At 40.2% G+C, this 23,026-nt stretch overlaps 3 protein-coding genes across 5 annotated transcripts; 1 reads left to right on the top strand and 2 right to left on the bottom strand.

Moving 5' to 3' along the window:
* Positions 1–539: 539 nt before the first annotated feature.
* LOC125893201 (zinc-binding protein A33-like) lies at positions 540–2,151 on the bottom strand. Its single transcript, XM_049583755.1, has one exon. It carries the CDS (start codon positions 2,149–2,151, stop codon positions 736–738), a length of 1,416 nt encoding a protein of 471 aa, XP_049439712.1. The 3' UTR covers positions 540–735.
* Positions 2,152–4,142: 1,991 nt separating this feature from the next.
* On the bottom strand, positions 4,143–15,113 carry fez2a (fasciculation and elongation protein zeta 2a). 2 transcript variants are annotated; one of them, XM_049584786.1, is made up of 9 exons: positions 14,331–15,113; positions 11,384–11,492; positions 11,103–11,219; positions 10,781–10,913; positions 8,348–8,613; positions 8,072–8,152; positions 7,839–7,914; positions 7,687–7,752; positions 4,143–5,231 (listed from the first exon to the last, which is right to left on the bottom strand). In XM_049584786.1, exons 1-9 carry the CDS (start codon positions 14,666–14,668, stop codon positions 5,215–5,217), a joined length of 1,203 nt encoding a protein of 400 aa, XP_049440743.1. In that variant the 5' UTR covers positions 14,669–15,113; the 3' UTR covers positions 4,143–5,214. The 2 variants fall into 2 exon arrangements, with proteins under 2 accessions (XP_049440743.1, XP_049440744.1); XM_049584787.1 differs by lacking the exon at positions 8,072–8,152.
* An 824-nt stretch (positions 15,114–15,937) lies between these two features.
* ubxn11 (UBX domain protein 11) lies at positions 15,938–22,940 on the top strand. 2 transcript variants are annotated; one of them, XM_049583908.1, is made up of 14 exons: positions 15,938–16,080; positions 16,163–16,203; positions 17,740–17,856; positions 17,985–18,085; positions 18,170–18,221; positions 18,313–18,392; positions 18,477–18,573; positions 18,688–18,905; positions 18,989–19,066; positions 19,139–19,262; positions 19,358–19,461; positions 19,645–19,718; positions 21,498–21,647; positions 21,734–22,940. In XM_049583908.1, exons 1-14 carry the CDS (start codon positions 16,010–16,012, stop codon positions 21,900–21,902), a joined length of 1,476 nt encoding a protein of 491 aa, XP_049439865.1. In that variant the 5' UTR covers positions 15,938–16,009; the 3' UTR covers positions 21,903–22,940. The 2 variants fall into 2 exon arrangements, with proteins under 2 accessions (XP_049439865.1, XP_049439866.1); XM_049583909.1 differs by having other exon boundaries at positions 15,955–16,066.
* Positions 22,941–23,026: the final 86 nt, after the last annotated feature.

Genomic DNA, 23,026 nt, shown 5'->3' with positions numbered 1-23,026 from the left:
GCATTTTGTCTTCACAAAACAATGTGAGCAAATATTCAGTTGATCCATTAACAAGTCAGCAGAATATCAAAAGTAGGAGTTACCATCTTTATATGTGTTGGCTCAACAAAATATAACTAAATATTTAATGGGTCGTGATCTTTCAAAGGATTTTCAGCTCTAAACAATGACTTGGGTGCAAACATTTTTTGCAGCAAGTTTCCATGAAAACAATAAAACAAGATAAAAAACACTTTGCATAATTAGTTTCAGACAGTTCTTGACAACAAATCGACTGCTGAAGAACAAAATAACAAACGATCAATCAGAGCCACTGAACCACTGAGACTTCAGGTGTAAAATGTAAAACACTGAAATTAAAACATTATTCAGATTCAGATTCAGATTCAGAATACTTTATTAATCCCCGGGGGGGAATTGTTTAAACAAACAAACAGTTTTAACAAAACTGATAAAACTCATTAAAAAATCCAGAAATCTTACAAACTAAAATTAATGTTTGACAACGATAAAAGTTACAGAATTACACAACTGCAAACAAAGAATCAGGTCTAGGTGTTATATTGTGGTCTGATTACAACAAGATAACCAGGCTAATAAGCTATCATTTAACATTTAAATTGATTTGTACCTGTATGAAAGTTTATAACCTGATGATGTAATGCAGACTGAGTACTGAGTACATTATTACACACAGTGAAGTCACAGTAAAGTCTACACTAACATTCCTGAACATCACAGAGAAACATCACTATGAGAGATTTTAACAGTAGCAGTTTTGGCATCACCAGCATTTCCAACACTGAAAAATGGGAGGAGTTTCTCAGTGAAAGTGTCTCTGTGAGTGTAGATGAGAGCGTTGTCTTCAGGGTTGAAGAAGGGCACCTTCCCCCTGTCATAGTCCAGCTGGACTCTGATCCTCGAGAGATTCTTCTTCACTGTGACAGTCTGACCGAGACCATTATAGTACTTTCCATCATCATGCGTAATACACCAGATTCCATGTTTTGGTGACCCACATATCTCTCCCTTCCTGTCAACTGACTCTTTGGCCACACCCAAACGCCACACAGGATGGTCTCCCACCTCCACCTCCCAGCTGTGTTTCCCTGAGCTGAAGCCCTCAGAGCCCAGAACCATGTTATATCTAGTGTTCCTCTCTGGATTGTCAGGAAGCTGCTGCATTGTGTCATTTCTCACACTGGTCAGATCATCAGACAGATGGAGCCAGGGGGCAGCAGTGTTTGGGTCCAGAATGACTGGACTGAAGTGGACCTCCTCCTTCATCTTCTCCCAGACACTGAAGGACAGGTTGCCCAGATGTTTGGCCACATCTACCAGTGCTCCTGAGACCAGCTGTGGATCTGACAGTGAGCTCTGGACTCTGGCTCTGCTCTGAGTGGCCTTATAACTGCTGAGGAATGACATGTTGTGTTTCTGCAGCTCTTCTTCAACAGCAGAGATGCAGTCTGACAGAGAGGAGATCTGCTGCTGAATCACCTTCATCTCTCTGCTGATAGGCTTTGCCTTCTGCTCCTCTTCCTCCCTCAGAGCAGCCAGTCTGGACTCCTCTTCCTCTCTCAGGAACTGGTGGAGCTTGTTGAACTCTGCTGTGATCTGCCTCTCTGTGGACAACACCTGTTTCTTGGAGTGTTGAATCACCTCATCATATGTATTCTTCACTTTCTCATGTTTGTCCCTCTTGTCCTGTAGAGACTTTAAGTCAGATCTCAGCTGGTCCTTCAGGTCACTGACTGCTTGTTCAATAGGAACCACCTTGTGACTGTGGTGGAGAGAAAACTCACAGACAGGACACACAACTCTATCTTCATCCCTACAGAATGATTTACGCTCTACTTGATGTTTACTACACACCACCTCCACCTTCCTGTCTCCTTTCTCTGTCTCACATGATCCAGCTTTCTGTCTCCCAGCAAAGGAGTCAGCCAGTTCCTTCAGTGCAAAGTCCACTGTCAGGTTATCTTTTGAGGATTTTCTCTTACAGATGGGACAGTTTTTGTTTTTAGCTTGTTCCCAGAATTTTTGCAGGCAGCTTGAACAGAATCTGTGGTTGCAGCTCAGAGACACGGGATCTCTGAAAGTCTCATGGCAGTTCAGGAAACTTTCTAAGAGTGTGATTTTCTCAGCCATTTGTCTTGGTATCTGAATTGTCTTTTAAAAGCAAGACTCACCAAGTTATACTGTCCTTCCTTTGACTCCTTCAATACTCCAAATGTGTGTTTTCTAGCAGAGATCTTACACCCTGTAATGGTGCTGCAGCTCTGGTAAATGATGTCAAATTCAACTCAATTTCCTCTTATTTTGTAATTATAATGTTGAAAAAGTCCCCTCAAAACTATCCAACTTTCATAAACAGATGCTTCTGTCTTGGTCATTGATATATATATATATATATATATATATATATATATATATATATATATAACATAATTTTCCCCCGCATAGATACATATGGAACAATAAAGACATCATAGAAACAAATCCTTATTTTACCCATATTGGTTCGTCAGTTGTTTAATTCAAATGGATCATTAATGACAAATCAAGAATTTCATTCATTCATGTTCTAACCGCTTCATCCTCTTGAGGGTCGCGGGGGGGCTGGAGCCTATCCCAGCTGACATCGGGCGAGAGGCTGGACAGGTCGCCAGACTATCGCAGGGCTGACACATAGAGACAAACAACCATTCACGCTCACATTCACACCTACGGACAATTTAGAGTTATCAATTAACCTAGTCCCCAATCTGCATGTCTTTGGACTGTGGGAGGAAGCCGGAGTGCCCGGAGAGAACCCACGCTGACACGGGGAGAACATGCAAACTCCGCACAGAAGGGCTCCCATGCCCGGGATCGAACCGGCAACCCTCTTGCTGTGAGGCGAGAGTGCTAACCACCACACCACCGTGCCGCCCATATCAAGAATTTATGTTAAAATATAGTATCGTAATCCCTATTAGTGAATTTAATGTTGTTATAAGTGCAATCCCTGCTGGAGTAATTATGTCATTTAAAAGTACAGCAGGACAGAATCCAACAGTATTATCCATTGATCCAGCCAAACTTGAAACTGGTCAAATTTGTTTCTCTTCAACACGCAATAGTAATCGTCGTATATGTTCATTATTTCATATTGGAACAACTTTGTCAGTAACCTTGACTGGAAAAAGATTTGGAACTTACCTGCTAGATATTTGATAAATACTAAAGTAAAAGAAGTATCTTTTAAAATAATTCACAGATTTTACTCATCTAAAGTTTTCTTACAACGATTCAAAAAAGATATAGGTGTCAATTGCTCTTTCTGTGAAAGAGACTCTGAAGATGTTTTTCATTTATTTTGGTCTTGCCCTTTCTTGACCAAATTACGGGAAGATATTTGCAACTTGAGTTCTACTGATATAGAACCACATTTTTCTTTTTGCTTTGGCTTCATTGACTATCCATCTGCAAAAAAAAAACCAAAACAATTTTATATCATTAACCTTATTATACTATTAGCCAAATGGCATATCCATTAATGTCGATACACCAACCAAAAACCACTCCTTTCCATTTTGTAAATGAGGTCAAACAATATATTAAAACTATCAGACATTCTACTGACATGAATGCCATTAAGACTTTTGATTTATGTGTTCTTTTTAATGTATTTATGTAATACGATATTCTAGGATGTTGCCTCATAATGTATGTAACCCCCTGGTGGTTGTCATTGCATTTTATGTTTGTTGATAAAGATTTAAAATATATATATATATATATATATATATATATATATATATATATATATATATATAAATACTCTCTTTGACATTTTTACCTACCTCAGTGACCTCATAGCTGGCTACGGCCATGCCTATGCACCTGGAAATTAAGTTATATATTTTATTACTATTTTCAGATTTATTTATCTATATAAACAGGCTTTATTTTTTTTACAGCCACTTCACTTCTTATTTTGCACATTACGTACGTATTTGCTGATTCTTCATTATTGTGTTTATTGTTCGCTTGTATATTATTAAATGAATAAAACAGTGAGACAAAGAGGGTGCAATTTTATCAATATATTTGAAACAAAAGATTTACAAAATAAATTAACAATGAAGCAGGTCCTGTAAGTATAGTCCAGCAATTTGACATTCATTGAAAATAAGTAATTTATAATGTACAAAAGTTCAGGCAAAGGCAAAGGCAGTCTGTAAATACACGAGAATACATACAGAATAACAAGCTGCCCTGTGCGCAGCAGGCACGTCGACGCTCCAGCCTCTGATTCAGAGTTCCAGTCAGCGTCACCAAAGTACAGACAGTGCATGGGTCACAATTCAGTACTCACTTAAATGCATAGTTAGTTAATTAGTTCATTTCAGTCCAGACTACATCAACACTTTCTCTCTCATCCAATAATAATAATGATAATACATGTGGTGTTCTGCTGAGATGAAAGCAGGTGACACACATTTGCTGCAACGTGTTGAATTATATAATGGTTTTACATTATACAGGTTTGAGGTAACTAACTCATTTATTTGTTATTATTACATTATTGTCTATGTATCCTGTTTCTTCCTCCCTCTCTGATCTGTCTCATGTGCTGCTGTAATACTTATTAATTTCCTCTTGGGGATCGTCAAACAAAATACTCTTATTTACTGTTTATACTTTACAGTTTTGATGCATCAAAGCTCTTTTCACATAATTCTCTATTACTGCAACTTCAACGTGCTTGGTGCATTTGTTCATTGCTCGGTGAATAGTTCAGCTCTTCAGATAAATACAAAGCCCCTTGCATTCTGCTTTTGCGCTTACTTATAGCTCAGTTTCCAAACAGTGCAGCCTCGACGCTGGTATACATCTACCTGGGTACTTTTCTTGTACAATTTATATTTTTTAAGATACTCTTTCACAGTGCAAGAAAACAAACAAAAAAAAAACACTGAAAAGGAGTCAAAATTCACAGGAACACACAAGGTTTGCAAAATCACAATGTCCAACACAAAATATATACAACTAAATGAAGAACAGAACCCAAAAAAAACACATCTTGAGGTAAAAACATGCAAGAATAAATTAAGTTTACTTCATGTCTGCTAAAAAGAAAAAGAAAAATACAATGCGTCCTCTTCATCTTCTTGTTGTTAAACTATCTGAAGCCTCTGCAGGGTGTGGGGCACAGTCCCTCTGGTCTTACGTTGGGCAAAGCACTGTAACAACAGAGAATGAGATGAATATTACCAGAGCTATGAGTGACCAAGAGATGAAGCTTCACAGTGAGGGGATCAGTACAAATTACAAAGTAGGAGAAGTTAACAGGAAAAGCAAAAGGACAATTCTAAACTGTAGCACACCAGTTAGTGCCGTTGACAAACCTATTTCTGAAGTAGGGTGGGTGAGGATAAACTCTTTTATCAGATGACTTATGATCATAAAACTGTGTCTTGAATATTAACTGAGGGGTGAATAGAGGTTTAATATGTGTGACAGTGAGTCACTCCCAGTGAGTCTTGACAAAAAGAGGGCTTGATCATGCTGAAGCCAGTCACTGTGTGGGAGAGGGGGTGTAAGGTGAAAAGGAAAACGTCAGGGTCAGACTGCACTACAGTTCAGTGGTAGAGAGGGGGCGCTCTCCCAATGTGAGCAGCAACAACCACAACAGTGCACATCAACGTGTGAAACAAACCTCTCAGTCCCTTGCTCACACCAGAGCTAGTGAGCGTAAGGCAGCGATAAATTAGATTTAAAGAAGTAGAGAAAGAAAACATGAAAGAATGAAAACAGAACATGTGAAAGGATGGGCATGAAAGATATAAAAGATAGAGGTACATTAATAGCAGTTATTTTCTGAAGCACTAGTGTTTTTCTTGCCTTCAGGCAGCTGTTGACTCCAGCTGATTTCAGTACAGTGTGGAAGTCAAATTTGAGTTGCATGACATGGTCTTTTTTTTTTTTTGTCCAAATTGCATTTATTGCTGCAGGCCTAAAAGAAAGGAGTTAGCTTGTTTGCACTTCCAGTTTGTCGCAAAGTCAATGGTTTTTGGATAGATGCCTAAAATAAGCTCCTAAAAGGTGGTTTACATGCCGAAAACAGCTGGTAGCAAGTGGCTGAATGAGGCTAAAGACAATCATCACGCCAAGCACGGCTTTATAGTCTCATTGTGGTGATGACGGTGAAGTTGTGAGATCATGGTGTAGCCTACTTCTTTTGTAGCCTAACGTTAGCTTTTTACTTCTGCAGATTGCATTTATGCCTAAAAAATCAACATAAAAATGGTCCTCATTTTCTGCTATTATCGAAAAAAACAACAACTGAACAATCCCATTGGCTTTACGTTATATATGTTTATGTTTATAACCAGGACAAAGCTAACATCTGGGTTAACCTAAAGAAAATGTACAATGGCTAGACAACACGTCTCCACTTACCCCCCACTGTACAAAAATGAAGCCAAAATATCCTGGATACCGCTGCTGCCATCTTGCGCTGGTGAAGTCATTTGGAGCCAGAGTCTGCGCAGCAGAGTTATTGATCACGAGCACACGGATTGGCACACACAGCTGTCAATCATAATGTCAAATCCCCTTTTCATGACATTAAATGACTACTTAAAGCCAAACATATCAGAAAAAACACACAACAGTGTGATAGAACTACTTTAAATGACAGAAACCATTTTTGGGAAAATGTTTTTAATGTGTATTTTGATTTTTTACATTAGCCAATGTCCCATCAGCTTACATGGAGGGTTCATGACCTATACTGCAGCCATCTCAATCGCCCGCTGGTGGCTGGCTGTGGTATAGGTCAGAAACCCCGCCCCCTCCATGTTAACAGATGGGACATGGGCCAAACTAAAAAAAATCAAAAAACACATTAAATAATTTTTTTCTAAAGATGTTTCTGCTATTTTAGGTAGATCTTGTCATGCTGATGTATGTTCAACTATCCGTTTAATATATACATATAGCGTGATTGACCTGTGATTGAGTCAGGCGGGTGTATGTGCAGGGCCTTAATACAGTGGCTTCATTCCCCAATTACTACTGTGCAGACCCTGGCACCAAATGACATCACCAGAACAAAATGTCAGCGCCTGTATCCAGGACATTTTGGCTTCAGTGGAGACGCGTCGGCCATTTTTATGTACAGTCTGCAGCTCATACTCATCGAGCACTGTGTCTGAGTCAGCTACCAGACTTTTTAAGCACCAGATTTAAATCATGCTTTTAAGACTATGAATATTTTCTTGTTGTATTTAATCTACAAATGACTGAAAAAGTGATGGCTTATGGCTGCCAACTGTCAAATTTCACATTTTGTTGTGTCTTTCAGTGCATCAACATGAATTGCTTTCAAAGTAATACCTGCTCCCAACTGCAATATCAAGTAATAGTGATGTAACATCATCTAACTTTACTTGATTGCTGATATCAAGCATTTTACAATGTACTGAAATTGTGGGAAATAAAATCTATCTGTGATATTATGGCCAAAAGTAATGTGGAGTATAAATGATTCACAGTAAATTTCGTAACATGCAAAATTGCTGTGGTGGTTCCTTAAGGTCACGTCACCAGCACCAGTCCCTGTGGAACACCACTGACAGTGCAGACACACTGCCAGCTACAGTGAGTAAACAAAATCAACAGAGAGCAGCTCACCTTTGAGGATATAGTCTGTTAAGAGACTGGGCACTTTGTCACTGTCGTCTCTCATAGCTTGTAGAACTGCAGGGCAGCAGAAACAGAGGAGTGAGTGAATCAGTCGCACCTGCTAAAACTCAAGTTCTGCTGGTACAGATGAAGAAACTCACTCTTAGTTAGGATCTGGAGGTCCTCAAGTGACGGAGGGTTTCCCTTTTTCTCGTAAGGGATGACTGTGGTCAAATACTGTAAACCAGAGACACAGACAGAGACAGAGAACAATGGCTGAGATGAAGGTGCTGTAGTGGATGTTTCTGAGGGATCGCATTTCTATCAGAGTATATTTTCAGCGCAGAAATCAGGAAGATAAAGTTCAGCAGCTGAGAGAGAAATACAAAGTAACCTGTCTTTCACTGCACCCGCTCCCAAAAGTTTGCCGAAAGCTGTTCTGAATGACAGAGGAGATTCCCTCCACGCTGAAGCGCTGAGGAGGAAGGAAGAAAAGCAGCGAAACATGAGACGAAGAGTGAGCACAGATGGGAGATTTCAGGAAAATACAGTTTGTTGGAAAACAAATGCAGGAAGAAATGCAAGCAAACAGTGGAAAAACATGACTACAACATCATCAGACACCCGGCTGGTGATGTTTGAAACAGAAGTGAGAGGATAAAGCGCTCACTGATCCGAGCGTCTTCTCCGCGTGGCCCTGCGACGTCCCGGCTCCACTTCTGAGCTTCTTCTTTTTCTTCAGCAGCTCCCGGTGCTCCTTCTGTCGGTTTTGTACATCGATGAGCGCTGAAATGAAGCTGTTCTTCACCTCTTTCTCAAAGTCCAGCTCGTCTCTGAGAGCCAACTGCTGCACCAGTTCCTCTGAGAATCTCCTGATGTTTGTCTCCATCTCCTCCAGACGCTCATTCAGCTCTGCAACACTCAGGGTCCTCACCCCTGGAACACACAAAACACAGCTGTTGATTTTTTTGATCCTTCATTCATCAGTTATTTCACATAGACTGGGGGTGGCAATATTTTAGAATTATCGACTGTCAATAAATCCCATGAAAAGACCAAAACCAATGACGTGTTATGAGTGGGCCACACTGCCTACGTGAGCAGCACATCGCTGAACTGCGGCAGCTCGTTTGCGTGTGGTGTTCACACAGACAGCGTTCCTGCTGCTGCACTGCCCACTGCTATAACCACTGTATTTCTACAATTTAAAGTCAGTACTTGGTAGTCAGTTCATTCATGGATGTGTGCAAGCCAATGCATTTTCAACAACATGACCCTGCAAATATTTCATAATAAAATGCCCTGTGTTAACAAATGAGGGGATTCTGTCCACAGTATCGTTAACAGAGGGGTTTTATTTTGAAATGGGAATAGGAAGTGTTGACATATAGACATTAAAAGTGAAGTGAAAGGTAGTATGATATCAAAAATCTCTTGTTTTTCCACAGCTGAGCAGCAGCCATGCCGCCCCTGAGCCGTGGTGCTCACACGGGCAGTGTGGCTGCTCTAACCTGTTAACACAGGCACAGAAACACCACAAGGTTTACGCAGGCAGTGTTAGCGCGTTAGTCTGTGTTTGGTAAATGGATGGACCTGCACTTGTATAGCGCCTTTCTAGTCATCCGACCACTCAAAGCGCTTTTTACACTACACACATTCACCCATTCACACACACATTCATACACTGGTGGCCACCTGCTACTCAGTTTTAACACACTCACACACTGATGGAACAGCCATCGGGAGCAATTTGGGGTTCAGTATCTTGCTCAAGGATACTTCGACATGCAGAATGGAGGAGCCCGGGATCAAACCGCGATCTTTCGATTGGTGGACGACCCGCTCTACCTCGGACCCACAGCCACCCACTGTTTCAGTTATTTTCCTGCCTTGTCCATGGCTCTCAGCTCTAAGTCCATTTATTCCTGCTGAAGACATAAATCTTTGAACACCTGTCATGAATATTTAGTTTAATTTTAAAGAAAAAGCTGAGTCATTTTATCAAACAGCTGGGCACTGTAGTTTTTAGCAAACATTACTCAAACAGTAATAAATAGCACATTCGTTGTGGACTATTTTCAGCCGTGGATTTATGCACACTTAGTGCTCTTGTGAGTATTTATGGCAGCAGGAGGGTGTATTTGGGGTTGATTTTATAATGAAGGAACATGTTACTCCGTGCCATAATGTGGTTCACTGATGTTTTTGGGAGCAACAATAGAAGCTCCGCTGCAGCAATTCACTGGGGTTTTTTTTTACGGGATTTGTTGACAGTGCGAAAACTCAGAGTATCACCAGAGTTAAAGGCCTTCAAAACCAAGAACTGCAACTTTATGATAACTTTACATACTTTTTATATGTTTTAAAAATCGTTCTAACTCAAGTGTCCACACCACAGCTAGAATGAGACGAACAGAGGTGAACAATGTCACTTTCAGAGCAATTTGATAAATGATAGAAATACTGACAGCCAAATTGACAGGGCGTCATGTTCAACATGGAAGATGACATTACAGAAATACTTAATAATTGAGGTTAAAAAAAACCACACTTGTTTGATGTAACAGTCTTCATAAAGACGCTATCAAGAAGGACATGTGGGATGCAATCAGGCTCACCCGTACAATTGATGGTAAGTGTTTTGTTATTATTATTAATGCAGATGCAGAGTTGATCATGAAAAGCTACAGGTCATCAATATCCATTGTCATAAGCTGCTGACACAGCTGGAGGGTTAGCGTTGATCAGTGTGGATGCTAACATCATTATTGTTGTCGTTATCCATCTTGGGGTGGACGGCCATTTATCCTTAAGTTTTGGTAAACTTGTACTGAAGCTCACACTGGTCAGTACCTCACATGTGCATTCTCAGAGTTATAAAAATACTTTTATCAAGATCATATTGTCAGAGAATGCGTCATGATGTTAATGCCCACTGTATTAATAACAAATCACAAGATGATCCTTCACAAGCAAAGAACCACAAGTGAATGTATCATGGGACCGATAGTGTTCAGTCAGCACCGCAAGAAAACTCCACAACAAAGCTTCCTTTGTTGCTGATTATTTGTAACACCACATGTCCTGGCTAGTGGACACTCACTCAATTCGTAGGTGGGGCTCCTGGTGGACCGCTGGACGTCCAAGGAGAGCATCGAGAGGTCCGACTGAGATGGATTGTGCCCTGCCTCCATGTCAGGAGAGTCCTGCATCATCTCCTCTATCTCCTCGATGACCTGCACAGAGCGCCAACACACACATCAGAGAGGCAGCGCCCAAAATAACCCAGCACACATCAGTTATTAAATCTGTGTGGGAAACACAGAAGGATTTCAGCCATGTTAAGCTGCTGCTTTGCATTAATAGGCCTGACACGATGTGGCTGCATCTTGGATACAGGAAGTTGATGTTTACATGTAACTTACCTGCTCTGCTGTGAAAAGGGGCTCGTCGGCGAGGCTGGAGACGATGATGGAGTGCATGTCCAGCTGCTCCCTCAGCTCCTCATCGTCTGACAGCTCTGCTGTGACATCAGTCTTTCTCTAACCACGAACAGAGCAGGGGGAGGGAATTTAATCAAAGCGCTAAACCCTGACACGATAAATATTTGCGATGAATAGAAAAGAGATTTTGGGACGGAGGGAGGGGGGCTGAGGCTTGGAGGAAAGTGGGACAGAGATGGGATGGGAGGGGTAAGGTCACTCACAGGCTTCTCCTCCAGGTTGTTGGTGGGAATGTGCAGGGAGCATGTCCGCGACTGTTTCCAGTCCACAGGCATCACACGCCCGTAGTTACTGGTCAAAGACTTCCAGATTCTGCAAAGGAGCAAACAACATTTTAGTCCAAAATACTAAATTATTCTGATAATGTTTGGTTTACCTCCCACAGACAGCCTGTAAAAAAAGTCTGGGGAGAGCTTTCTTAATTCAGACTTCAGAAACAAACTGGGGCATGGAGTTTGAGGAACACGGACATTTACCAGGCAGAGGTAGTCTAACAAAAGGAGCTGCTGAATGGTTTACGGGAAATGTAGGATCCAGTGTTATTGCAGTTTTAGTCATACGAGTGGGGTACAATAATCACTGGTGTACCCCTTTAATAAATGAATTTATGAAAAACATATACCTACATTTCTAGCAAGGGCACTGGTATTGATTTAATGCGCAAAGACACCAAAGAAATACTTTTAGACATCGCATCTACAAGTCACAATCAGATTAAACAGTTTTGATTCGGCGGTTGAAAGTATAATCCTCAACTGAATTTATCAAGTTGAAAATACTACAGATGATGACATTAGAAGGCATCACAGAAGCCCAAAGCTGCAGCTTGGTGCCTCCTGATGAAACACTGAAGTCATGTTTAGCGCCTCCGACAAAGTTTTAAAGTGTTTTGTCACTCTGCATCATAAGAAGAGGAAGTATTAAGATCCTTTACTAAAAGGTCCACTGTGTAGCAGGGCTGGGAATCACTGGAGGATACGATATAATCATATGCTGCGATATGCTGAGTATTGTGATAAAATATGTTGCGATATATTACCTTTTTAGCTACATATATACAAAGCTACATACAGAGTGGGCCCTCTGTCACTGAGTCTACCATGTTGTTCTACAGTAGCCCAGAACGAGAACACAACACTGGCTCCAGAGAGGGCCATTTGTGTTTTTGCTTCAGCCAATAACAGAATCCAATGCAAAGTTCTGAACAGTTTAGCAGAACCAAATTGTACAAAGTTAAGCAATATGTCATTTTAAAGCTCTTTTGGTGTTCTTTATGATGGAACTATCTATAGGCGCATCAGATCAATATGAAGTTGGTTATTTACGGAGGCATTTAGAAATCACCCTAGGGCAGCGTTAGAGGTCAAAGGTCAAATTCTGCTGTCCCCAGTGTCATGAAAATGTGACCAGTAGATAGATGTTAGTCTAAGCTTTACAATGATATATGACTTAATGATATTCTGTGAAGGTTATCCTCTGTTATAATGGCTCAATTTGTAAAATGGTGAAAAACATGGAAAAATTGTAATGATGGAACCATGTAAAAATGATCTGCTATCATGCATATTCCAACACGAGGGACATATATCTTTTAAAAGCGAATCACTATGAGAAATGGTCCCTCCAAATTGGCATGACCAACCCCCTAGTTCCTGGACTAAAAGTACAATCAGGAAATTTTATTTTAGTATTAAAAGTAAAAGTACTCAGTGCAGAAAATATTACATCAATTCAGGCCTAATAAATCAAAACTAATAAAATGATTAAAAAGGAAAAATGACAAGTCCTTAGATTTGAGATATTGAAACATTTTGTGAATGAAAACTTGCCTAAATGATTATTACATTAGTTGCAAAATCAATTGTCAAATCAAACAGCTGATTGTTTAGCTGCACTTGTATATTTTGATGTGGTTTTTGTGTAAAAATTGGAAAGTAACTAGTGTAATAGTGTTGCAATAAAGGTCAACTCATCGTACCTAAAATCAAGTCTCATTCAGCTCATGGTGCTTTCAGTCATTATGGTCCTACTCTCTGGAATACTCTTCCACATGAACCAACCAGTGTTCTCTTCAAAAAGCAAACTAAAACCTTATCTTTTTTCGTAACATATCTATTAGTATTATCATTGCTATTATCTCACTTTCATTATGAATAATGATAATAATAGTAGCCTCTTATTTTGTTTGTTTTTATCATGTCCCGCTTGTTTTTATATATGTAATATTTTATTATCGTATACGCTACATTATGTTTGTCATGTATGATGCATCTTAAGCACATTGAGTTTACGCTTGTGATATGAAATGTGTTACATAATTAAAATTGTCTTGACTAGTGACTAAAGTTATCAAGTAATTGTAGTGGAGTAAAAAGTACAATATGTCCCTCTGAAGTGTAGCAGAGCAGAAAGACAGTGGCATGAGAGTAAAATACTCAAGTAAAGTAAAAGTACCTCTAACATAATAAACTGATGTGAATGTCTGAAATACCATTATATTTAAATTTCCCAGCAGGTTGTAAATGATCAAAATAGTTGCAGATGATTCCCTGACTATAAACTACTCTATTAATATAGACTCTAAATCATCATATAGGATATTTTGCAGTAACAATATTCATGATGCTAATATGGAATATAAAAAATAAATAAGGGTCAGCAATAAAAGTAATCCTAGAAACAGAAATCATGTGCTAATTTTAAATAATTATCGGCTGTAAAACCACAAATATGACTCATCGGTCCGCTCATATCGGCCAATATCTGTTTCACTTAGGGACAGATACCGATAGTACGCCAATATCAGTGCACCTGTTTGGTTGTATGTGTAATAATGGCTGTATCTTACATTTGCAGACTCTTATTACAGAGGTATAACACATCTCTGTTGTCAGTTTGATGGCTTAGCAGAAGGTAGAGAGGATGGAGGAAGCGTTGCTGACATTATAGCCCCACCACATCCTTAACAGACGATTTAGGATCACTGTTGTTAAGAAATGTTCCTGATGTATGAAATAAACTGTCCCACAGCAGATATCATATCTTTACATGATTTTGAAAATACATCCTGCAGCAGAGAGTTAAAGTCTCCATATGCACACACCATAAACAACATGCAGCCTGCGGACAGGCCCTAAACACAACACTCACTCGTCTTTCTCCAGCAGCGACTCCTCCGTTATCTCACTCACAGGAGCGATGCTGTCCGTCCTGGCGTCTAAATTACGGAAGCAAACCGACAACTTCTCGTCAAAATCGTTCACCAGGTCCTCCATGGACCTGAAAGTACCGCTTTCCCCCGGGGAGAAGCTGCTGTCGTGAAGCTCCGGGAAGTCATCCTCATCTAGGAGGAGCTGCGGTGCCGCTTCCCCCGCGGCGGCGGCGGCGGCTGCGCGGCCTTTCTGCGGCAGCAGCCTCTGGTCTGAAACCATGCTCAGATCACCTACGATCGGCCAGTCGTCGTCGAAATGTGCGATAGGTGCAGCCATAGCCCGGACCAACCTAATAGCCCCGGGTTACTGATGGATGAGTCGCGGGACTGGCAGGCCTCAGCATCCTCTCTGAATGCCCGCTCACTTCCCACAGAGAGCAGGGCTGAGCCGGACACGATGGCTGCACCGCACCGGGCCCACTAGTGGCTACAAGTAACCACACCACAAGACCATGAAGGCACTCAGCTGACAGCTACTGAGGCTCAATGAGAGTTTGGATATCAGTATATATTTTCAAAAGCATTAAAAACACACTGCTTTATTTTCATTTTCATCTGTAGGTCCCAGTGAAATATAATTGTTCTGTTATTGTTTTTTGTTTAATGCAAAATAAAAATCAGTCACAACAAGGCAGTTGTATAAACAAAAACAGCATAAGTGTATACGTAAATGTGTGTGTGTGTGTGTGTGTGTGTGTGTGTGTGTGTGTGTGTGTGACAGACAGACAAAACAAAAACTAAACCAACTTAAATATCCATACAGTAGACAGTAACATAAAGGTTGGAGTTCATCTCTTCACAGCTCACAGACCTTTTTATTTACTCCTCTACTCTATGGTTGTTTATTGTTTGGTTTTGCACTTTGTTTTTTTCACCCACACAAACACACAACGTGTTTATGGGTAAACATGTAGGCTATGAGATATATGTGTATGGCTTTATATGTATTGTATGAAAATTATTCTATTTTGTTTACATCAGTTGTTGATCTCATTCACTGTCCTTTAATTGTAATTGTGCTTTGGCAACACATCTCAAATGTCCTGCAAATGTCTTAATTTTGTCATTATCTTTGCCAAATTCTATATCCATGAAACAAAACATGTCAGATCCAGATGTATACCTTAAAACAATTTCAAACTTAAGAATGTGTCATAAAAAGCTGACCAAAACAATTGATTTATGCATATTTTACAACGTTATAACAATTAAGTAAACCCTTGTGTGTGTTTTCATACTCGACTTTTTCTTTTTTTTTTTGTATGCTTACACTTAATACTGAAGTTTGTGCTCATGGTTTATGACCATTGCTTTCTACTTTGTATGCATCTGAATGCACTGTATCTGAATGTATTAACCACCGGATGCATTGTGTGGAAACTTAATACAAAAGTTAAAATAAAATAAAAAAAAGTCCTGCCAATAAAGCCTATGGAGCTGGATTGATTGATAGACAGAGTGAGTGATGGTTACAGCGACCTCCTGTGGATGAAACAGGCATCACGTCAGCTGTTCGCCCTGCGTTGCTAACGGCAACGGACTCCAAACAAACTGGAAAACACACACAGTGCCCCCACAGTGAAGTTACTCGTATTAGGAGTTTCCTGTCTCAGGTAAAATGAGCTCACCTTTGTCGATGCTGAAGAAAACGAGGCGCGCGCCACTACAGGGCCCTGTGAGTGATCAAGGGTAGGTTATATCCATGTGAAAACGTTAGTGAACTTTAGTGTGCAGCTGTGAGCATACATGCTAAACTGTCTTTGACCTGCAGGGGCAGACCTAAAGTGCCTTTCAGGAGGAATCTGCTAAAAGGTAGGGTTTAAAGCTTGGAGCCTACTAAACATAAAGGCATGAGACTGCACTGACTAAAACAACACTCATCACCAGTGGCTGAGAAAGTTATAGCACACTATAAAAACACTAAACACTAAGTAAAAGTCCTGCATTAAGCAGGCTAAAAGTCTGTAAGTATAACTGGAAAAATGATTCATTATTTATATGCATGCAACCTCCTCCACTTTACATAGCCTTGATTCAGTGTACCATGCATCTCAATGTCTTATTACAAATGCAAAGTCACTCACTCATCCCTGCATCTTTATGATTTGGTGGGTTGGACATCATTGACCACTAGCAGACAACAGCACTGGTATATTTCTATCTATAAAGCAATACTGGGCAAACTTCCGGCTGACTTCTGCTCCCTGCTGTGTGTCAGCTCTGGTAGTTACCAGCTTCACTCCTCCAGGTGGTTGCTTTTTAATTTAACCTGGGTTTTAACTGCATCCTTCTACTCTGCACCTTGGACATGGAACAATCTTCAGAAATATCTAAATTAGACACATTTATATCCATTACGAGCATCATAAAGAATATGGTGATAGAGATGTGCTTGTATTTCTTGAGAGGCCACTATGTTTGAATAGTTGTTGTTTTATTGTGGATTTTTGTTTTATATGTTGAGGTTGTTGCATTTTAAATGTGTTTTGATTGGCTGCTTAAATCTCAATGGGACTTCCTGGTTAAATAAATAAATATGATTTTTACATTTATATGGAACAGGCATCTTACTGTCAGAGGTGGGTAGAGTAGCCAAATATTGTACTCAAGTAAGACTATTGTTGCTTTAAAACAATATAACTCAAGTAAAAGTAAAAAGTATTTTGCATTAAAACTACTCTGAAAAGTACAATTTATCCAAAAAGTTAGTCAAGTAAATGTAACTGAGTAAATGTAACTAGTTACTACCCACCTCTGCTTACTGTTGTAGTTGGTTGAGGTTGAGCTCATTTTTAACTATTTTTTAAAAGGATGCAACTAATGATTTTTTTCATTATGGCCCATATGGGCTGATTATTGTTTAATTTGTAAAAAAAAAAAAAAAAAAAAGAAAAATTGAGAAAATAGGAATGCCCATTGCAATTACCCAGAATCCACAGTGACACCGTCACATTGCTTCACACAAATGAGAAATTACAATGACAAGGAGGAAGCAGCTGGTGACGAGAAGTTTGGTATTTTTGGATGGAAATTTAATCAATCAATTTTCTTTTAACTAATTGACTAATCAAATAAGTATTTCAGCTCTAACACTGCATACTGTTGGAGAGTTTAATCTGTAACAAAGCATCATGTTTGATAAGCTCTAAATGTGTTTTGTGTGTAAATCAAACAGCTGTACAACAAACTATGTCCTTCTAAAGTGTAGTGGAGTATAAAGTAGCATGAAAAAATAATGTACTTAACTAAACGTACTTAGTTACATTCCATCACTAGTTATTACACCATTACACTACTCTGACAAACAGATTTTTGACTTTTATGTATTTTTATGTTTGGGTTTTCTAGAGGTTCAGTCATCATTGGCTGATGATGATAAATCCTCTGATCTAAATCCTCCCCCGACCTCTCACACTCCAGCAGATGATGCCTCCACTTCAAAGTCAAAAGCACCATTAAAGAAAGGTATAAGCTCATACTAAGGTTTTTATTACAAAGTCTGTCTTTCTTTATTTATTTTCAAACAAACTGAATATATATACTTTAAAAAGTACAAAGGATGCTTTTACGTACTCTAAGACCCTGATATTCAGGTGCTGCACCGAGCGACTTTGAGCTGATGTCTGCTGCGCTGCAGCGTGTGTGCCTGCTGGAGAAAAAAGTGAGAAGCCAAGCAGAAGAGATCAAGAGCAAGGTGAGAACACACACACCTCCTCCAAAATACAAAACAGACATCTTTTAAACATGTCTAACTCTCACTTTCAATTTCCTCTGGAAGGATAAAAGGATTTCCATGTTGGAGAAAAAACAGAAGCTTCTGAAACAATTGGGTAACAGCTACACACCTGAGTTTGATTCACCCTAAATTTCTAAATGAAAGTATTTGATTTTGGCTCCATCTTCCCTTCTTTGTGGATTTAGAGAGCACGCATGATCAGAGCAGCACAGACCATCTCAAAAGAAGGTGCCAGCAGCTGCAGAATCAAGTGTGTGAGATGGAGGTGAGTCGATTTAATAAAACATTTTGTTGCTATGTTTATTTTGCGATGACACCATGTTGAACTCTGCTGATCTCTATCTTGCAGAGCTTCTTAAATGACTATGGTTTGATCTGGGTGGGAGATGAGGAAGGCAGTGACTCAGCTGAAAGTGAGCAGCCAGAGAGAGGCGTCTGGCAGCCAGGTAGTTTTCATACTGTCATCTTTACAGGCTTCCGAAACATTTACTTAACACAGATAATCACTGTATTATCTACTTAAAATCATTCTTAACATGCTGTGTATCTTTATTTTGCAGACACCTCCGTGGTCAGAAACTTCCACATGAACTTTGACCTCGTGCTGCAGAGGATCAAGGAGCTGAACATCCTGGCAGGGGATGGAGAGAGCTTTGTACAGTCGACAGCCACGGGGGCACAGCTGGCAAAGAAGGATCCTATTCAGCTGAGCCTCTACAGCAACGGCATTGTCATGTTTGATGGTCCTTTCCGCTCTTATCAGGAGCACAGCACCCAGGTTTGCTTACGAACTAAGGTTACACAGGAAATTATTTAAAACTTTAAACTGTATTCATTAACCTTTCTCTTTGGTTTTTGCAGCGATGCATGCAAGACCTGATGGACGGGTATTTTCCATCTGAGCTTCAAGAAAGGTTTCCAGATGGTGTGCCTTTTGAGGTTTGTTGCTATTTGTGAGAAAATGTGTATATCATGTGCGGTTTCGCTACATCTTTTAAATTTTATGTGCAGGTTCATGACAGGCGAGATGAGGATTTTATCTCCAGGCTACCATGGAGTAAGTTTCCTGGCGAGGGTCAGGCTGTTCGTGGGAAGAAAGATGAGCCATCGAACGCCGGCAGTTCTCAGTTACCAGGTCTGTCTGCAAACACCACACAGACACTCCCCTAAGTCAAATTTGAGTTAAAACTCCTCAGTCTTTGTTATTCTCATGTTTTCTTCTACTCACAGGCAAGAAGTTGAGCATGCATCAGTTCCTGAACAAGTTACCAAAGGTGGTCGTGAAGGCTGGTCATGTGATTGATATCAGGGGCTCAGTGAAGGCCGCCCTGCAGGTGAGCAGCAACCATAGAAGATCCACCTTGTTATTAAGGATTCTTACAACAGTGTTTGCACCCATGGGTCTTGTGTGTTCAGCCGATGATCACTACAGTTCACTTTCTCGCCTGTTTGTGCTTGTGCTGAACATACACTCACTCCAGTGTGCTCATTATCTATCTATTGAGTACTTTCACTAGGGTTCATCTGATGCCCAGAGCAGCAACTCAGTGATCCTTGTAGACACGCCGGCACTGCAAGCAATCAATGAAAGGTATAAAAAAATCATCTATAATGTAAGCACACTGATTTTTTTCCATGTAAGACAATGTTGTTGCCTTGAAGGAATACTTCATCAGCAAAATGACCATTGGTGTAACAATTATTCAGTGTGTGTTGCCTTTAATTTGTGAAGAAAAACCGAGCATGGTGTTCGTTCAGGCAGGACACAATGTCAAGTTCAGCTCACGCCCCAGCTACATCAGTTGATCGCAAACAGAACTGATAATCTGATGGAGTCAGCTGATAGATCACAAGATTCCTTTCTCTGCAACCAATTGGCAAATCTCATTCAGGGCGCACTATTTAAACTGCTCTGGCCTGGCTTCAGCTGCTGCTTCCTCTGCAAGCCGCTTTGCAACCCACCTCCACCCCAACTCCTCTTTTTCATGCTGTGTCTGACTTATTGATGTCATTTCTCTTTGTTATTGATGCTGCTCTGTTCTGTTCCCGGGGTGTCTTTGCTGCTGCTAACCCTGCCTTAGGCTTTCCATGTAGATGCGTGGAAGAGGCTTTCTGCGTAGCCCGAGGAAAGGCAGAGAGGCCCCAGAACAGAGCCATACCACCAAATATGATACTGCAAATGGGAATAAAGTTGTATTTGACTAAGGTGGTCCTGACTGAACTTAGTTTTGTAATGAATTCATGTTTTGAAACACTTTTGATTGAATTGATTGATTGAATTGATTTTGCTGCTCTTGAAGAATGTTCACCTTTTTTTGGATTATTATTTCATTGTGGAGGCAAGGAAAAAAAATCTCTTCACAAATTCAAGGTGACACGCTGTGAGTAATTAAAATACAAATGGTCATTTTGCTGGTGACGAATTCCTTTAGGATGTGGTGATGGTGCAGCCAAAGGAAATATTTATATTACATGGACACTATTTTGACATTTTTCTTTTATGGACTGTGAGTGGACGCTTAATGGTTGGAATCTGACAAGTTTACTTACATGTTGTGTTTTTTTTGTCACTAAGGTTTATTTGCTTCGATTTTATGTATTATATCAATCCTTACCTATTCCATTTACTTCTTTTACTTATTTATTTATTTATTCTGTCTTCTGTCTGGTGATGTTCTGTCTTCTGTCTGGTGATGTTCAGGGAGCTTGTTATTGTGTTGTTATTGTGTTGGGGGGGGGGGTCCTTTTGAGGTGGTTTGGTGTGTTGAAAAATCTGAAATTCAATCAACTTTAAGTCATAAAAAAGAATTCTTTAACTGGGAGAGAATACTCCAATGTTTTTAAGATACAAAACAGGTCAGGGTGGATATGGGATAAACTAAAAAATGATACACAGATCTGGAATATTTCCATTTGACCTAAAGCTATAGTCATGAAAAATATTGCATCTTGGGTTTAATTAGCCACTCCATGTAAGATACAGGACATACTGTATATATGATGTTGTAAGCAGCGTTAAAATCATTATCTATCTCTACAATCATGTCGAAGGAAAAACAGGGTTCATGGGGTTAAAGGAATTACTTGATCCAAGAACACGCTACATGATTTAAAGGCTGATTGAAATGCTCATCTGGTCGCAGGGGCTGATTGTCAAGACTGTGGAGATTAGTGTAGGCACTGGTCTGAAAAATAGGGCGGGTCACAATGGACAGCCAGCACTGGTTAGATTGTGATTGGGATCTGTGACCTCCTGAAGGAGTCCCAGACCAGTCTGAGCCATTAATATATCATCAAGCATGTTTTGAAATGTATGTCTGTACACTGCAGCTGGTAATGACTATTACATTTGTTTTTTTACTGTCACTAGACTACAGACGTCCAGCCCTGACCGGCCTTCATCCGCCCGTGATGTCATCACGCTCAAGGTGAAGTCAGAAGATGGGAATCATACTTACATGCTGAAAATGTGCTTCTCAGAAACAATCGGCCACCTGCGGCAGCATCTGGACAAACACAGGTGAGACCTCGTCCTCCTGCACGGACAAAGCATCTTCTTCTCTTTACAACACGTGACACTGGTTGCTTGTGTTGCTTGCATTACAGAGGGAGTGGTCTCCTTGATTATGACATCATCAGTGCATACCCACAGTGCTGCTACAACGATGACCACCAGACGCTCCAATCGTGCGGTCTGATGTCTAATGCTACTCTGCTGCTGCGAAAGAAGCAACGCTCTCATTCATTGACTGAAGGGAATAAAATAAACCTATAGGTTACATCTCAGCCGTCTGCACAGCACAGGTGTTTGTATTAACATTAACTATGTGCTCTATTCAAGTGTCCCATTAAAGCTACAGTTGGTAACTTATATGAATTAACTGTCCTATTTGCTGAAACTGTCACTATATTCTGGAAGTACGAGACAGTCTGCTTAAAACAATCAAGTCCGCCTTACTCTTCCTACTGCCTCTCATGGCATTTATTTAAAAATAACCAACCAGAGCTGAGATGTCTCCAACATCAATTATGTCATCACTTTTTGTGAACCACAGTCGGATTCAGCAGCACTGATCAATCAACATTCTGTTACTGCATCGCCTATTTCTCACCTCAAATGTTTCCAGAAACATCTTTTAGTGTACTGTTTAGCTGTAAAATGAGAATGTTCGTGTCTCATTTAGGGCTGTGTGAGTATAGTGACAGTCACCAACAAGTCACCAACTTCAGCTTCAGGTCATGACAGTGTGACAGTGAAGCAGCATGCACAATTACCAGGACTCTGACCCCTGCCTGGGATCATTTTTATGTTGCGTAACATGAGGACAGGGACTGCTGTGATTCTAAAAACTAGGTTGTTGATCCACTGAGACTGAATCAATGTAACCACTGGTGGAAACATGACATTTTATAACAGTTGAAAGAGCAATCAGGTCAATACCCGATCTGCTTAATAAGATTCACAGCTGATACCGATCTGGCATAACACATAAGTTTTAGAAAGCTGGTACTTGTGGCTTTCTCCACAGAAGGGATGAAAATACTGTAGTTAAATTTATACTATGCAAGAATTGTGGGCAATATTGACAGTGAAAGTGAACGTCAACCCCAGCTCTGTCCACTTGTTGTTTTGCCTCACTATATTTGGGGTTTTTCAGCGTTGTGTGCATGATTTTTGTAGCTTTCTCTTGGATGCGTGCTGCTTGTAGTCTGGCACCTGGTCGCTACTTTTCCAGACCTCAACTTCCCACTGTCACCAAGAACATCTGAACTCAATGAGATAATAACAAAGTACAGGCAAGAGGGCAGAGTCTCTGCAGATAAAATACACTGCTACACACTTCTAGTGGGTCATAAGTGATGACTAAGAGGACTGTGTGAGTCCGTACATTGTTTTTT

The sequence above is a fragment of the Epinephelus fuscoguttatus genome, linkage group LG8 (assembly GCF_011397635.1).
Source record: "Epinephelus fuscoguttatus linkage group LG8, E.fuscoguttatus.final_Chr_v1".
In the NCBI taxonomy this organism is placed as follows: domain Eukaryota; kingdom Metazoa; phylum Chordata; class Actinopteri; order Perciformes; family Serranidae; genus Epinephelus; species Epinephelus fuscoguttatus.
The sequence above is the reverse complement of the archived record's forward strand: the minus strand, read 5'-3'. Positions and strand labels throughout refer to the sequence as shown.